We start from the raw sequence: 16,166 nt of genomic DNA, 5'->3' as shown, positions 1-16,166 counted from the left end.
ATATTCTAAGTTGTTCGATATTAAAGCGGGCAGTAGTTTTATCCAATGTTGCACAATTTCCCTTAGGTATCAGAAGCAGGTTGTTGTTGGCGACGACATCGTTCTAAGACAAGAGACGAAGAAGCGAGGGGCAGAATCATGTGCGAGTCTCGCTTCCAAATTTGGATCCATCTCTTGGAACTCATCCCTCGGCACGACGGTCATGGCTTGCCAAGCGCCGAAAACTGAGCGAGACCATTTTGACACCCAAACTCTCTTCAACAACTATTTCTTCTGAGATGGATGCCACGGGGGTATCATGCTCTAATGCATTAATTACTATCAAATACTACTAGTAAAATGTCATGGCAATCACCCCAGTCCACAATGCATGTGTGTATACTTAGGTAGAAACAGGCATGCCTCCTCCCCGTTAAAGGGAGGAAGTCAAATCCATCCAACAGACTTCCAGCGCGATGCAAGATGACAGCACAACACCCCCTCTATCCCTTTGCGCCATGCCAGTATATCTCTACGTCTACTCAGCCAGCACCATCCGCAGCATAACCAAGAAGTTCTCCTTCAGCTTATGGACCTCCTCAACCTCCGGCTTGGCCGGTTCGCCCGCATTCCGGCGCAGCCGGGCCTGCCTCCTCGACCTGCGCTTACGCTCAGCATCGATGGGGTCCATCTCATCCTCCTCCTCAGCCTCAGCCTCCTCCTCCGAGTCGTCGTCGTATCCCATCTCCGCCAGGTCCTCTTGATCCAGGCCAAAGTCGGCCGACTGAAACGTCAGGGCGCCGGGAACGGCCTCGGCATCGCCTGGCGCGCCCTCGGCCGCCATCTTTTGGCGCGTCTTGTCGTGGTGCCACTTCTTGCGCGCTTCTTGCCAGGCGATCAGCTTGTCGATCTCGTCGACCGCCTTCGCGCGGTCGACGACGCCGCTGCTGGTGGCGCCCTCGAACAGTGCATTGATGTCGAGGCTGCCATTCGTCGGGCCGTGCCGGAGGAATTCGAGGATTCCCTCGATCCAACCCATCAACTGCGTGAAGAGGCCGTTGTCGTGCGTGTGTACCTCGTGCACGAAGCTGTAGAAGTGGTGCTCATGCCGCTGGCAGAGGTCGATGAAGGCTTGCACTGTCTGGTTAGGATCTGCGGAAGCGTCTTGTTCGCGGCACTTGTCGACGACCTGGGTATTCTGTCAGCTTGGCTGCTTTGGCAACAGTGGATGCGAGTTAGCCGGGCAGGTGCTCACCTGGATTAAATCATCGATGAAGTGGGCAAAGTCGGTTACGCTGTTGTAGACGTTGGCCGACTTATACACCCTGACGAGGGGCTCGTAGAAGATTGTGAATAGGTCTCGGAACAGCTGTAGAGTGACGGGCTCCTCGATGAGACTCAACATCATGGCCTTATCCCTCTGTCGAATGTAGAGCTTCTGGAGCTGCTTGAGGTAGGAGAAGAGCTGGGCGCCCTGCCGCAGTTCCTCATCGACGTTCTCGACCGCGTTGTTGAAGGCCACGTAGGCATTGTACAGCCGCCCAATTTGCTCCGGTTCGAGCGCAGGACCAACCAGCTCTGACCTAAGGATGGCGACAATGACGTCGAGGTCCTCGCCAATGGCTTCCTCCCTGATCGCCTCCTTGACATGCTCCTCGGCATCCGTGAACGTCTTCAGCTTCTGGACAAAAATGGGATCGCCGATCTTATCGCCCAGCGCATCGATTGATCGCTGAAAGGTCCTGATGCCGTCGTGGAGCGTCATAGAGAAGATGCGCTGCATTAGAGACCTGGTGCCGAAAGGCTGAGCCAGGAAGATATCCAGGATGCTAGACATGACAGCTGCTGGGTTGGCTATCCGAATCGCATTTTTGATGAGTGTGTAGGGAATTAGGGAGTGAATTCGCTTCGCCTGGGCGAACAATTCGGGCGAGTTGTCCTCGGCGAGGAAGAGATGATAGATGGTGGCAGCCACTTCGATGCGCAACCACTCGGCGAACTTCTGATACTGCAAGCTCAGATCTTGAATCGTTTCCTTCTCACGAATCTCCTGAAACAACATGGTCAAGCCATTGCGCTCTACAATATCCTGGCGAAACCTAGAGAGGGTCAGCATCTAGTAGATAAACTAGGCCAAGACACGTACTGTTCCATGTAGACGTCCAGCTCGGCCGCGCGCTTCCTCGCAACCTCGTAGAACTGCTTCTGCTCCTCCACCCGCTTCTTGTCCACGTGCTTTCGGCGGATAATATCGTCGTTATCCTCGTCGTTTAGTGTTACCGGATCTGCGAGCAGGAACTCCTCCATGGCCTTAGTATTGGCGATTTGAGGGTTCTGCAAAAGGGTGCGCAGGAAAGCACGCAGCGAGATTCTTTGGCTCTCTCGCCATATGACGACGGTCTAAAGATGTTAACGAAGATTTCAAACCATACCTGAGCCGAGAGACAGTACCTCTTGGGGTTTGGGACTCAGGAGGGCTGGGCTTGACGGTCTGCCATCGACAGAATCCGAGGTGACCGGTCACCCGAGCGATGGTCTAAGTGGTAACCGAGTAAGCAGCTGGCAACTCCCGTAATTTTGAATGAAGCTGACCTTTTACAGACAACAACCTCGAGATAGCTTCACTTTGATGTCCGGGCCCGTTCGGCGCAGGGCTATTCGGGATGTGTGTCGAGACGGACGAGATGGACGATGTCTCAGAATTATTCCCACTATGGCTGCCGATGATACTAGGCGCTGTCGAGTGTGACTTGTTCTTATGGGGAAGTGGCGGGAGGACCTTGCCCGGCAACTCGGTACGCAACCTCTTATGTAAACGGGCAAAGTCACCGTACCGTCGTCCCACGAAATGCTCTTGCGCATTTTTCCTTCTTACCCGGAGAAGGAATTCCTTCACATTGTAGTTAGCAACCGGCGCCTACCACTTGTATCGGTTGCAAGATAGGACCCACAGCATGCTTGTGTTGCCTTATTTTTCGCTTTTCGGTAATGATCCGGACGCCAGCGACGTTGACATCCCACCCGTTTAAATAGTTACCTTCGGGCAGTGTGGAGAGAACACCGGTATCAATCGCGTTGGCATCGACGATCTCGAGCTCGGAAAACCTAATTCGCTCTTCGAAGCCGGAGGATGTCGGAATTCCAGATACCATCATCAGTTCCACCATCTTCTTCGCCTTGATAGCTAGCTTCCTTCGCTTAGTCTCTTCTAGGCGGTCTTCGGAAGACGATATGTTTTTGCTCGCAAATGATTCTAGAAACTGGACGGGTTCATCGCAGGTTAGCTCCCGTAGATTTCTCTCGGGACCATTTCTCTTGAAGCAGCAGAGGAAAGCCAAACTTACCACCTGCAGCTTGTCTTGCCAAAACTCTTTCTCCTTCGCCTTGTCAAGGAACGGAAATTCGCGGACATGGTGGACGAAGATGTATCTGAGGATCGGCAGCTCGGAATCAAGCGGCGAGACCTCCCCGAACGAGGACTTGAACGGTGCGCCAAACCGCCGTAGCGCTGTCGGCGAGCTGAGCTCCGAGACCTCCCATGTCACTTGTTCCGACACGAGCTCGCGCTTCAGATCTGCGACGCAGCACTGTCAGTCGATTTTGGACAAGCAAGGCTAAGACGAGAAGGGTCTGGAGAAGATCAACAAACAGTGTTCTTGTTTCCCTGTCAAGCTCTGGTTTGACGCAGGTGCTGATGCCGTCCGTACCGGGAGTTCCGTCGCCTGCCCAGGCCGTATCTCGTTGGATTTCGAGGTGTTATCGTTATCGGAAGCCATTGTCAAGATGGGCCGAGATGGCGAGTGCTCGGGAATTCTAAGGGTAGACTAATTCTCAGGGTTTGTTCTTGTAGGTTATATCCCGGCTTCTTCAACTCCGGAGCGACCTCGGGATTGCGAGATCTTGGGTGTTGTTGATGGCGGGGCAGATCCAGGGCCCAGTCCGCTCAGGCAGGAGCCAAAAAAGTACCTTGCGAGGCCCGCGCTTGCACCGTGTGTGCCGCCGGGTCGGGTGTTTGTGCAGCTGCAAGGCGTCTGTGTTTCGGCGCTTGTACCAGACAGAAACTGCGAACCAACAAGCCAGTAAATCCGTCAGGCCAGGTGGGAGGTGACCAGGTACAGCCCAACTTATCGATAGAAAAAGTGTGGTGTCAGTTGGAACCAGATTACTGATAAGTATTCCTAGACTACAGAAGAACCACCCCGCAGGCCGAGATGCGGATCAACGCCCAGGCGGTTAACTCGGATGGTTGTCGCCTTTTATTTATCCATGATGCTCCGATCGAAGAATAGTTCCAAGACGGGCTCAAAACGGGGTACTTACGACTTCCAAGACCCCCCAAGACCCTAAGATTCGGCGGTGTTGGTGCATCCTCACAGTAACCCGTCTTTAGGCCGCCTGTGAATGGCTAGTGGTGGGATGCTTGCGGCAGACCAGCCTAAGCCCTGCTGGCGCCCGATGACGCATCTGGTAGTTGTGTGGGTGGCGCAGATCAACCGAGTTGCCCCGGTCCCTGATGACGTCTGCTTGGCATTAACTCTTCCCTGCAAGCAGCCAAGCCATGCCTCCGGCAACCCCGACCCCCGATGCCCGATCCCGACAGCCGAAAACTCAGAAGTTTTCGATGAAGCGGAAGCGGAAACGGAGATGGGATTGTGTGCGAAGTATTCGTATCCGTGCGAGAAAAACAGCCACGGTGGGACCCTGAAAGACAACCTCAGCCAGGGTTTCGTTGCTCTTCCCGGAACTGCGTGCCGATCGTGTTTCATGCTACCCGAAACGGAGGCCCCCACAGTAGGGGAATGGACGAAGTGCATATTCGTAGTCTCTGTTGGGCCGAGAACTTTGAGAGAGGAGCAAGAGTTGCTGGAGCCACCCCTGTACTTTGCTTTTGTTAGTTGGGATGGGCCCCGGCTCAGAATTAGAGGGCCGTGTGAAAAGAAAGGGATAGGAGCATCGAGGTTGGATTGGTATTATTACTATATATGTTGTCGCTGGGATATCGAATGTTGGTAACGTAACAAAGAGAAAACTGTGATGCGGGAACCCCCTAGATGTGTCTACTACAATTCATCGAATGCTCTCAGCATATCAGATGTGGGAGAAGAGACGCCGGGGAGATCTGTATTGTTAGATGGCCAGCTCTTCTCCTGAGGCGTTTTTGCGTTTATCCCAGTGGCATCCTTGAGACTGTCCAAACCGTCGCTTGCAACGCGCGATACCGTTTCTGGACTGTCAGGCGCGTACTGGGAGCCGATGAAGAGCGAGAGGACCAGAAAGAAAATGACGGATGTGACGACCCAGACAACTTTGAGACGTTTCCTTGTCTTCTCCTGCCATTCTCTATCCGCGCGCTCCCAGCCCTCGATCCGCACACTCACGGCGCTGACCCGTTCGCCTAGCGATCTGATGAGCTCCCTTCTAGATTGGATGCGGCCCTGGAGCGACTCTATGCGCCTTTGCTGGTCCTCAAATTGGCCAAATGTGTTGAGCTGCGCGCTTACATCTGTGACCAAATCATCTGCCTCGGTGCTGAAGCTGCTGTTGAGCTGTCGGGAACGTTCGCAGAGCTCTTTCAGTGCTATAACCGTGCCTTGTAGAGAGCCCAGCTTCTCCAGAAACCCATAGTACGTGTTGTCGAGCTGTTTCGTCGTCGAGGTCGCAAAGCACTCAAGCTCGGCGAGAGATCGTTGTAAGCCACTAGGGTAGCGGTCAGCGCATGACTCGGTCGACGGGGAACAGCTTGCGTGCTAACCTCTCTCGTGCAGAAGCTTTCTGCTGCTCCTTGGATAGTCCGTTGACCGGCCCATTATCCTTCGAGCCCGCCTTGGTGGTCGTTGGCATCACTTCATCGGCTGACGCATAGAGAAGACTCGTACGTCGGCTGGCGCTCGGAGTGTGAATTGGGGTCACCCCCTCGGACCGTGACCATTCGAATGAGCGGCTGCCTTGCACCACGGGTATCGCCGACTGCGGGGCTGGGGTGCGCGAATCCCGCTCGGTCTCTCTTGCTGCGCGATGCGAGTGATGGCGATGCAGGCGGATTGGCGACGAGATCTCGGAGATAGACCTCTTTATTTGATGACGAGGGCGCCCCGGCGACGACGCTTTGGATGCATCGCCGCCATTCTGGGACATGGTCCTCCCGCTTCCTGGCTGGACTTATGGGATTGGGTTGGCGGGCCGTACGACGACACTAGCAAGAGGTGAGGTGTGACTGGAATTGGACGGAAGGTTGCGAAAGTCAAGTCAGGCGACCGCCAACAGAGGTGGGGCGGCTGGGCGGAAACCATGAATGGCATAGCGGCATGTGATCATCAGCCACGGCGCCCCAAAACCGGAATTTGAACGGAGGCTCGGCTAAAGCTATTTGTAGTCTCCTGGTTTTGTCTTGTGTTTACTGTTTAGTTTATTAACTCGGCAGGGACAGCATGGTCTAGATCTTTTCTCTCAAGACCCCGGCCTGCATCCCAGCAGGCCCTGCATGCGTTACTCCTGAGCCGGGAGGCTTGGCCTAGGTATGTGTGTAGCGTAGAGATAATCAGGCCCTGTCCCACTTCTTCGAGGCTAACCCTTCGATGTTGCTACCCGAAACAATTCCGCGGGCATATACGGGGAGGAAGCCGGGTGGGTGAACCATTCTGAAGCTGCCAACCTCCTTCCTTTGACCGTGCCTCCATGCATCCTCCTCCAAGGGCGCCATTGTGGCATGTGGCTTCATTCCAGGTTTCATGCCGTACCCAGTCCATGAAGCAACCTTATGCGCCGCTGCCAGCTGATGTACCGTTTACTGAGGCGCCGGATCATGAGTTGAGGACCTTATTGCGTTTCTCCTTGCGCTTCAACCGCTCCAACCGCTTTTTGTGCATCTTCGCCGCCAACAGCTCATATCGCTCTTTCTCTGCCTTCGCCGCTCGCTTCTCTACTAGAGCTTGCATCCGTCTCTGTGGAGATGAGTATTAGCCTTGCGTGGTTGCTTGTCGATATGACGATTCTCAGCGAAATGCGCACCTTTCGCTCGGCTTCCTTTTCTTCTTTAAGCTCCTTCTCTTTCGCCTTTGTAGCGGCTTGTGCAACTCTCGTTTTTGCTCGCTGCTCGTAGGACGTCAAGCCGGACCCTGGTCGGAAGGCCTTTTTGGGCGCGTGCCATTGCTTGCCTTGTTGGTATAACTTAGTGAGGAACCAAAAAAGCCGTGTAGGTGGTTTTGAACGTACCGTTTTTCCGCATCCCCAGAGGCTTCGTCACCGCTGACTCGGGCGCTTGTGCGCCATCAACTATCGTTGTGGACATTTTATGCCTGTTGAATTGTGGTTGTCTTCTATTGAAGACGCCGTCGCTTGTGCTCCAGCGAAAGCGGTCAGATTTTCCACTTTGCAGAAAACTGGGGGCAGAATTGCGAGCGGTGAGAGGTGCTTTTGCGGGGTCAAACTGGGGCGAGCTGCGGCTGTTCCAGAATGAGGCTGCGTGTCCCCACATGGGCTGCGCTGTGGACAGACCAACCGCTTCCATGTCGAGCGCCATTCATCCCTTCGCAAAGGTACGAGTTACAATGTGGTGAAAAGAACACCTGAAATTGTTCAATGCCCTCTTGTTATCTCGAGTCCATCTCAAGTACATAGTTGGTAAATACTTCCAGTTAACCGTCCCAACTTCTCAGTTTCGTTGTTGTGCAAGCCACTTTTACTTTTGCACCCGCATCAAGTGTTGTCGACTCTTTTTGATGATTACCTACCAAGTAGCTTGGTAATTGTGTCGCCTTGCGGTTGATTGGGAAGCTTGAAGGGATTGGTGAATTACACCTTTTTCGCATCGGGAACGTTCACAGATGGAACATCACTGTGGCGGGAGGAACTCAGGTAATCTGTGGTGTGGCTTAACCGCAAATTGCCCAACGGAACAATTGCTGCTTCTTTGGCTTGATTGTGAATCCGAGGTCTTGTTCCGGTAACGCATTGTTTTGGGTGTCGTATTGTGAGCTAATGCAGGGGCTGACTGGAGTGGAACACCGGAATCCATAATTTACATTGGTTCTACTCGGAAATGAGTGCGCACTGCCGAGCATTCAGGAGTGGGTTCTTCAATCGTTCCGTCTTCAACGCAGCAAAATCAAGCTCCTGTCTTGTTTGACCCATTCGAATAAAGGAATTTGAAGTTGCCACCCTCGGCCTCGCAAATGAGGAACGGAGGGCGCGCTGCCATAGATACGGACCTATTTACAAATATACATTGTTCTCAGGCCCATGAGCCACGATGACAGCCTCGCCGACACCAGGCCCTCGCACTCCAGATATACGGAGCGAGGAGTGCGGGAAAAAAGAAGGAAAAAGAGAAGGTGATCGCTGTCCTTTCCTTTTGGAAACATCACCACTCTGCGGATTTTGCTGTGCCGTTCTGAAGAAGGGCTCCTGCGAAGTGCGGATAGGATTTGAGCCGTGGGGTTGCATTTGAACCCCCGTGCGTCAGGGGCAAGTCCTGGTTGTGGCCACTTGCAACGGAGATCTGGCAGTTCGCACTTGCGGGGTACCCGACGCGCAAGATGCAATGGGGCGCAGACCGTCGCGCTCCTGTCGATGGTCATCGAGAAACAAAATACGAAATATCGTCAGTGAAGATGCCTCGGGCGTAGATCCTAGCGTTATTAGGTGTCCCTGGCGAGAACAGACCAGCAGACACCGGGCTGCGAATGCCATCTGAAATTGGGCTGACCTGGCGACCCCAGCTTGCCGAGCGGCTGCCGCCTCCGTGCCTGGCTCGAGCCCCCTCACCTTCATCTGGGGCACTGCGACATGCAGTCGCATTGGGGGTGATCAAGGAATCGCAGTGCACTCGGAACGTCGAATGTTGTGATCTCCATGGGCCGAAGTTAGCTATTGTATGCGAATTCAAATTCGGCAATTGAGGGCGTCGGTTGACGTTTGCGCAACCTCAAAAAAGGGAAGAAGAACCGCCTTGGGCACAGTATTGAAGCTGAAAGACGGGAAACGGGCCGGCAGGTTCGAGAGGACAAGCAATGGTGGGCGCCGTTCCTGCCGCTTTTGGCTCAAAAGGACCCGCACTCACAGTGTTAATGTTACCCCCGCACATTACAAGGCCCATTTCAACACAACGCCCAGGTTCTTCGTTCTCAACCCTTCCTCCTTTCGCATCGCTGCCCTCAACTTTATCGACATGCCCGGCAACCGTTTTGGTCCAATTCCGGCAGCAAATCGAGAGATTTGCTCTGGCTTTGGCCGTCCACTCCTTTGATACCTACACCGTTGGATTCGTCTGGAAACAGCATTTGGTTGCCTAATTCTCCAGGTCTTTTGCACTCGTTTCTCTCAAATGGTGCGTAGGTTGTGGTGCTCATTGCACGCCGCGACGCCGCCCTCAGAAATTGTGACGTCGCGTACCGCGTAGCTCATATTTTTTGCACCCGGGCCGTGGCCGGCTCATTTGGCTGTCGCTGACACTCCCCAGATTCGAGACTGCAATTGATTTTAATCGTTTAATTCTCACAATCGGCTGAGCCTCGACAACTTTCTCGACTGGCTTCGAATCGCTACCCACCGCAAGCCTTTCCACCGGTCGACGTTTATACTCGGCATTTTTTCATGTCATTCGCATGCCACTAAGTTGCCATTCGATTCTGGTGCCGCAGAGCGGCTTGAAAAGATGGCAACTATTGGCCTCGATATGCTGATCGACCCTCCCTCACCAGACGGCCCTGAGCCTGGTGAGGCGCTCTATCTTTTAGAGCCCTCGACCATAGGCGAAACGGCTCCCCACGAGGGTCCTTCCGATTCACAGGCATCTCCGCGATCGAACCCGCCTCCCCCAAATCCACCGTTCGTCTTCCCGGCACGACCATCCTCTTCTTCGGGGCCGACTCCGGTTCCTCGGGCGGCCGGTAGACGCCCACGATCTGCGATTGAACCCCGTAGCGCGGTAGCGAAAGCGAGTGTTGAGGATGAGAAATCGGTTCCGCGATCGCCAGCTTTGCCCGCCTTTTCGTTCAACCCTGGCGCCTCCCTACCTTCACCACCGGGACTGGAAAACATGTTCCTGAGCCCCCCGCAGTCTCCCTCCGCGCCCAACTCCCCTCTGTTGACTGCGACCCGGCCTGCTGGCCATAGACACCGCAGAGGCGGGAGCGAGTTTGTTGGTGGGAGCATCCGGGATGGTGAGGCCATAACCGTTTTGAATACCAGCCCAACCAAGTCGGATAGCGGTATGGCTTCGCCCATGCTTCAGCCTACTAGGCCCCGCAGAGGCCATGCCCATCGCCGGTCTGCTGCCATCTCCAGCCATGATCTGTCTTCAATCATCGCACCACCGCCAAACCCGAGCGTGAAGGAGAACAGTGTCCCGGCGAGTCCCGCCCCCACCGAACGACCAGCGGTTCAGAGCCTTCATGTTTCCCAGAAACCTACCGAAGTTGCGAAGGCGGTGCCCGTTCCTGTTCCAGAACCCATTGCAATCGGACTCGACAACCCATCGCCGCCTCCCACGGAACTTGAGCACACTCCCAAGGCTCTGCCGCGAAACAGGGTTGGGTTTTCTGATACCTTGGAGTACATCCCAAGACCGCTCTCGCTAGTGTCGACAGATACATCCAGCACGGTTACAGCGAGGCCCGGGCATTCTCTTTCGGGGAGCATCTCCTCCGTAATCTCCATCACAAATGCAGATCGCGAAACGGGCCCATTTCCAGCTTCGGCTCCCGGTCAGAAGCTCTGCGAGAGTCGGCCTAGTACAGCAGGGGCTGTCATGGAGCGGACTCAGAGCGCTCAGGAGCAGGATCCAGCTCTTCGTTCTCCGAGAAGACGGGGTTCAATTCCTCTTTTGGGCTCGCTTCCCCCTTCCATCCCCGTCACGCCAGCTACTCCGAGCCCGACAAGATCTACCAAGAAGTGGTCATTTTTTAGAGTCGACCCTTTCGTCACGGGCTCACCAACACGAGCCCAGCCAGATAGTCCTCGCTCTACAATTTCGCATTTGAGCATGGCTGAACCCAGCTCCGCGGAACGCGTTACCGAAGATGTGCCGCCTGGATTTGCAGAATGCCCAGATACTCCGAAACCCCTGAGCAAGAAGAGGAGCAAAAAGAAGAAGAAGGTCAAGACTTGGGCAGGATCGATTTTGTCCCGCAAAGGCAAGCACCGATCTGGCAAGCAGAAGCGCAGGGCGCCGACTCCACCTCCGCCGCGTCCTCTTGAGGCGATGGACAATATGGAAGACGGCGAGTTGCACATGTCACTAGAGCCGGAGCCTTCCAGCCTCCCGGCATCTGAGAATGGGGACTGGGAAACGTGGACCTTCCCAAAGCCGACCCAAGACGAGGACACGTCGTACCAGATGATCGACCTGGACGCGGCTCTGGGCCCTTTCAACACCCCCTTGCCACGCAATTTGGAATGGGAAGCTGCACAAAAAGCAGGAGGACTCACCAAGAAGCAGCTACACAGCGCTGCAGGCATGAGCCGGTTTACTGGACCCGGGATGCACTATTACCATAGGCGGGCTGAAAGCGCACCAGAACTGGTGCCGTTCGAAGGTGGCCGCTTTGGATTTCGGCGGTTCGGAAGCAGCTCCACAATGGCTGACGTGTTTGAGGAGGACGAGGAAGAGGAGGAAGAAGATTCGTGCGACTCCTCCACTGGAGCATCGACACCCGCTGCCGGAACCTCAATTGCTGAGAAGCCGGAAGACGTGGTACAGCCTGAGGAGCCGTTGCAACCCGTCCAGCAAACCTTGGCTAAACCAGACAACGTTGCGTCGCCTTCAGTTGAAGGCAACACTGGGCTGAGTCATCAGATCGATGATGCGTCGAAGTCGGAAAAGTCGGCGACGAACCCGCTCCCCAGCATGAGCCGCGATGAGGTGGTACTCATTGAACCTCCTCAGTATTTGCCCGATTTTCCGGAATCGCCTGGCGACAATGCCAATTCCGGTTCCGCAACCCCTTCTCCACGCCATGTTTTCCGGCCTAAAGATCTGGCTCCTGTCGAGGTCAGCCCTCTTGACCTTCCCGCAACGTCGCTGGGTCCTGTCAGCCCGTGGTCCATGACCCAATCCTCCGCGTTCCCCTCTCCAAGATCGCCCATGTCTTACGATGCACAATGCATCTCAACAGCGCCATCATCGGTTACGGAGGATAACTTTCATTCGTTGCTCATGGGCGAACCTGGCCCGGAAGTCCGGATATCCGTTGATGATATTCCGTCTCTGACGTCCAGCAACTCGACCATGACAAGGGACAGCCTCTTTGCGCAACACCCGCAGGCAAGGCATCCGCCGTTGAACGAACAACCGAGACCCGCGTCCTTCACCTCGACTGCTTTCGGTCGGCGGCGTTCAAGTCTGGCGAGCCTTAGCCGCCTCATCAACAGCTCACATGGGGAACGAAGCAAGTTATCAATCGAAGTCCCGATGGATAGCGAGCCGGAGAAGAAGGCTAAAAGCAGCAAGACCAAACGACTAAGCCGAATGATGCAATTCTGGAAGTCAAAAGATGGCAACACAGCCTGAGAATCGCCGCTTCCTGGCCCATTCAGACGGAGTCTAAACTACGGAGATGCAGTTGTAGGATTATGGAAGGGTTTGGGGGTTAATTTTGATGTCTTTTGGCGTTTCTGACGGCAGCATGAAGGGCAAGGTTACATGAGATGAGGAACAAACAATCTCAACTGCCAGAGTGCGCCACGGGTTTGATGGCGGCTGGGAGGATATGATGGGGACGGATATATGATTTTTTTTCAGGCGGCAATGGTTCGGATTCTCAGGACATATCATTTTACATGTCGTACCATGAGGTAGCGGGTATATCCCGAAGGAATAGCAAATTGAGGCCGACATCCATGTGTCTTTTTTAACTTTTGGCATGGCCCATTTCCATGCCGAATCAGAAGTACCTGACTTCCTTGTTGTTCTGGTTGTTGGTGGTGGGGTGGCTTCATAAACGCCCCACTGTGCATGCTACCTCGGTTCCGAGCCCATCAACGCGCCCGACCAGCCGCGCGTGGCTGATCGTGTTGTCGAGTCCCAAGTCGAGGACAGGGCAGGGGTCGGCAAGTCGGGAACCTTTACCACACAGCAACGACGAATCATCAAACCCCCCAGGAAACGCCACGGACCTCAATCTCCAGAACCTCATCCCCAGAACCCCCAAATTTCCCAACCTTGGTCGACTGGACGAGTCTTGCCTCCTTCCTCACCGAGAAGAAAAAAATAACATAGCAAGACTAGCAACTGCACATTCATAAACAACGAGGTTGCGAAACCGGTCCCCGGCGATGTCCTCCGTCCCCCGCAGTGCCATGCGCCGCCTGCTCAAGGAGCTCGAGACGTGGAACAAGACCGAATCGGTCGACGAACAGGGCATCGAGCGGCTCGGCCCCGTCGTCGACGAGGAGCTGCTCACCTGGGAGGCCGTCATCAATGGCCGGGGAGTTGGGTGCGGGTATGAGAGTGCGTAAACATATACATACATACATACACAAAACAACACAACAACCAACTGACCAAACTCTCGAACCCCCCAGACGGCCGCTGGCTCCTGCAGATCACCATCCCGACCGCCTACCCGATCCAGCCCCCGCAAATCCGCTTCGCGACGCCCATCGTGCACGCCAACGTGGCCCTGCAGACGGGCGAGATCTGCCTGGACCTGCTCAAGGACGCGTGGACGCCCGCGTACAGCGTGCTCGAGTGTGTGCGCGCCGTGCGCATGCTGCTGAGCGCGCCGGGCGTCGACTCGCCGCTCAATATTGATGTGGCGGCGCTGCTGCGGGATGGGGATGTGTTGGGGGCGAGAAGGTTGGTGGAGTTGTGGGTGGAGGAGGAGAGGTATGAGGGGAAGTGAGCAGGTACCTACCTACCTACCTACCTTGGTGTGCGGTAAGAAGCGGGGGGTTTGCTGAGGGGGTGGCGGGATAGGAGGTGAGAAGCCTGGAAAGTTTGAAACAAGTGGCTGGGATTACGTGGGCATATATAAAGATTTGATATTTGAGGGCATGGAAGCTGGAGTTGGACTGGTCTCTTGGTGGTTGGACTGTTTCATTATTTTGCTGTTGATACTGGGGCTGCAGCGACACAACACCACCGCATACCGAAACTAGCGTTCGCTTATAAATGATGCATAATGATGATACCCATTGCTTCAGACCTCTATGTCCGCTCAACGCCATGCTTGTGCCTTTTATCACGGCCGCCTGCCGGCTATCAGTGACCGATGCCTGCCCCGAAACGTCCAACCAAGCCAAAAACTAGGCCGCCACGTTGCGCCCGTTATCATCAACGTCGCACACTGACTGTATCGTACAAGTCTGAAACACAGTCCTTGTTGGTTGTTTGACCAACACTACCCTTGGAACAAAGTGGTACAACACTCGTGATCAAGGGCCATCCCAAGACCGCTGTTACTGACGGGCTAAAGCCTCGATTGCCAGCCTGCCACACTCTCATAGAACACCATCTATTCAAGTGAAATGGTCACTGCTCCGCTGCCACCACCGGCAGACGAGCAGTCCAGCTGGAGAAATGCGCTATGGTACATCACTCATTGTAGTGATAGACCTGTTTCTGTTAGCATGACGTATTCAAGGTTGACTGCTGATAATGGTCACTTTACCTTATAATTAGGGAGGCCGACGGGTTGCCAACCCAGCCTCTTGGACATCTTTGCAAAACCCTCGGTTTCGATCAGGTTGTAGAAGGCAAAGGGGGGGAACATAGCACCGTCTCGGTGCACGTCTGCCTTCACCAGAAGCGCGGCGCCGCCAACGCCGTCCAAGGGCATCTCCTCATGCAAAAGGCCGTCCTCCTTGGTCATGTAGGCCATCAATGTCCGGAACGTTGCCATTTCGGCATAACCTTCCAATAGGATGTCATCTGGGTTCATCTTCTTGGCCATGTCCAGCGCGGTCTGGCTATCCTGCCAGTTGTTGAAGTCGTAGGGCCGCTCGTCCATCTCCTTCTTGTCTTCGTTCCAGAAGCGCTGGAAGCAATTGGGCGCCATGATGGCCTGATCGTGACGGGCTAGATCTTGAATGATCGTTGGTGGGGTCTCGACGACATCAGCATCCAGCCACAATATCCACGAGGTCGCCGGTCCAAGAGTTGAAAAGAGCAGCGAGTTGCGGGCCTTGGCCATGGCCGCCCGCCGGGCCTTCTGGTTCTGCATCTTGTGACGCTCCTTTTCGTCCTGCGATACGAGCGGCGGGTCAATGTCCTCCCGCAGAATGATGATGCTCTTGAACCGATCCTTCTCTGGTCCGTACAGCTGGGCCTTCGTGATCCTCTTTTGCAACTCCCTCGTCGCATCATTCCCTTCTTTCGTCTTGGGTAGGATGAAGCCAAGGGTGATCAGCTCGTGGGGGTACTGCAGCTCGAGGATGTTGTCCCAGTATCCTTGATAGAATCGCGCCATTGGCGTCAAAATCAGGACGTTCTCGCGGTTCTCGAGCGGTTCGGGCGTGGTAGTGACATTGTTAAGGTCATAATGTGCGACGGGCGGCGGTTTCAGCTTGCCGCTCCCAGTCGACTTGCGGAAGGGAGAGGTCGGCGGCGAGAGAGGGTGGGATGCGGCCGTGGCTTTGCGAGAAGCGGAAAAGTCGGGAGTCGAAGAGCCTATTAAAAAGTATAAAATGAAAATGCAGAGGGCTACGCCAACGGCAAGAGTCGCTGGGCTCGTCTTCTTGAGACGAACCGACCCCATGGGACGCGCCATGGGTTCGTCGAAGATGAATTAGGAAAAACGACCCATAGAGCTGTCAACGGTGCGCCGTTGATGTCGGGAAAATGATCTCTTTGCGCCAACAGTCGCCCAAGGAGGGTCGCAACAAGGCGGCCCGGTAATGCAACCAAGGGTTGCCCGTCCACGGCTGTGAAGGGCTGTAGGTGGTGCTGTTGGTGGTGCCAGGGGTCGATGGAATGAATGGGTTCAAAAAAAAAGGACAAAGTGACAATCGCCTGAGCAGGTGGTGCTGGCTTCTTGGTGCACAGTATTCGTATCAAATAAGATTAACCCCCCCTGTCCCGCTGTAAGTGCCCGAATTTTTACGAGTCAGGCCAGACCACCCGAACGTTCGATGAACCCGAGATAAGGCTCATGGAAAAGGATGTGTACTACGAGTATTAACTAGATTATCTAGGCGGTATTCAAGGCAATGATCTTTTGTCGATGTACTCCGTAGATGGGTTAGAACCT

At 54.7% G+C, this 16,166-nt stretch overlaps 6 protein-coding genes across 6 annotated transcripts; 2 read left to right on the top strand and 4 right to left on the bottom strand.

Annotated features, from left to right (window-relative positions):
• Positions 1–517: 517 nt before the first annotated feature.
• CHGG_01640 (uncharacterized protein) lies at positions 518–3,755 on the bottom strand (the record flags this gene model as incomplete). Its single annotated transcript, XM_001220860.1, has 6 exons — positions 518–1,168; positions 1,235–2,078; positions 2,412–2,515; positions 2,901–3,239; positions 3,324–3,566; positions 3,687–3,755. The coding sequence occupies 6 exons, from the start codon at positions 3,753–3,755 to the stop codon at positions 518–520; spliced, it is 2,250 nt and encodes a 749-aa protein (XP_001220861.1).
• Positions 3,756–5,039: 1,284 nt separating this feature from the next.
• Positions 5,040–6,114, bottom strand: CHGG_01639 (uncharacterized protein; the record flags this gene model as incomplete). The annotated part of the gene is made up of 2 exons (XM_001220859.1): positions 5,040–5,676; positions 5,732–6,114. The coding sequence occupies 2 exons, from the start codon at positions 6,112–6,114 to the stop codon at positions 5,040–5,042; spliced, it is 1,020 nt and encodes a 339-aa protein (XP_001220860.1).
• A 403-nt stretch (positions 6,115–6,517) lies between these two features.
• CHGG_01638 (uncharacterized protein) lies at positions 6,518–7,267 on the bottom strand (the record flags this gene model as incomplete). Its single annotated transcript, XM_001220858.1, has 4 exons — positions 6,518–6,691; positions 6,795–6,920; positions 6,988–7,133; positions 7,192–7,267. The coding sequence occupies 4 exons, from the start codon at positions 7,265–7,267 to the stop codon at positions 6,518–6,520; spliced, it is 522 nt and encodes a 173-aa protein (XP_001220859.1).
• A 2,364-nt stretch (positions 7,268–9,631) lies between these two features.
• Positions 9,632–12,487, top strand: CHGG_01637 (uncharacterized protein; the record flags this gene model as incomplete). Its single annotated transcript, XM_001220857.1, has 1 exon — positions 9,632–12,487. One exon carries the CDS (start codon positions 9,632–9,634, stop codon positions 12,485–12,487), a length of 2,856 nt encoding a protein of 951 aa, XP_001220858.1.
• Positions 12,488–13,251: 764 nt separating this feature from the next.
• Positions 13,252–13,820, top strand: CHGG_01636 (uncharacterized protein; the record flags this gene model as incomplete). The annotated part of the gene is made up of 2 exons (XM_001220856.1): positions 13,252–13,426; positions 13,501–13,820. The coding sequence occupies 2 exons, from the start codon at positions 13,252–13,254 to the stop codon at positions 13,818–13,820; spliced, it is 495 nt and encodes a 164-aa protein (XP_001220857.1).
• A 612-nt stretch (positions 13,821–14,432) lies between these two features.
• Positions 14,433–15,686, bottom strand: CHGG_01635 (uncharacterized protein; the record flags this gene model as incomplete). The annotated part of the gene is made up of 2 exons (XM_001220855.1): positions 14,433–14,489; positions 14,589–15,686. 2 exons carry the CDS (start codon positions 15,684–15,686, stop codon positions 14,433–14,435), a joined length of 1,155 nt encoding a protein of 384 aa, XP_001220856.1.
• Between the last annotated feature and the right edge of the window lie 480 nt (positions 15,687–16,166).

This window comes from Chaetomium globosum, genomic scaffold (genome assembly GCF_000143365.1).
Source record: "Chaetomium globosum CBS 148.51 scaffold_1 genomic scaffold, whole genome shotgun sequence".
Classification (NCBI taxonomy): Eukaryota; Fungi; Ascomycota; class Sordariomycetes; order Sordariales; family Chaetomiaceae; genus Chaetomium; species Chaetomium globosum.
Note: the sequence above shows the minus strand (reverse complement) of the source record. Positions and strands in the feature narration are given on the sequence as shown.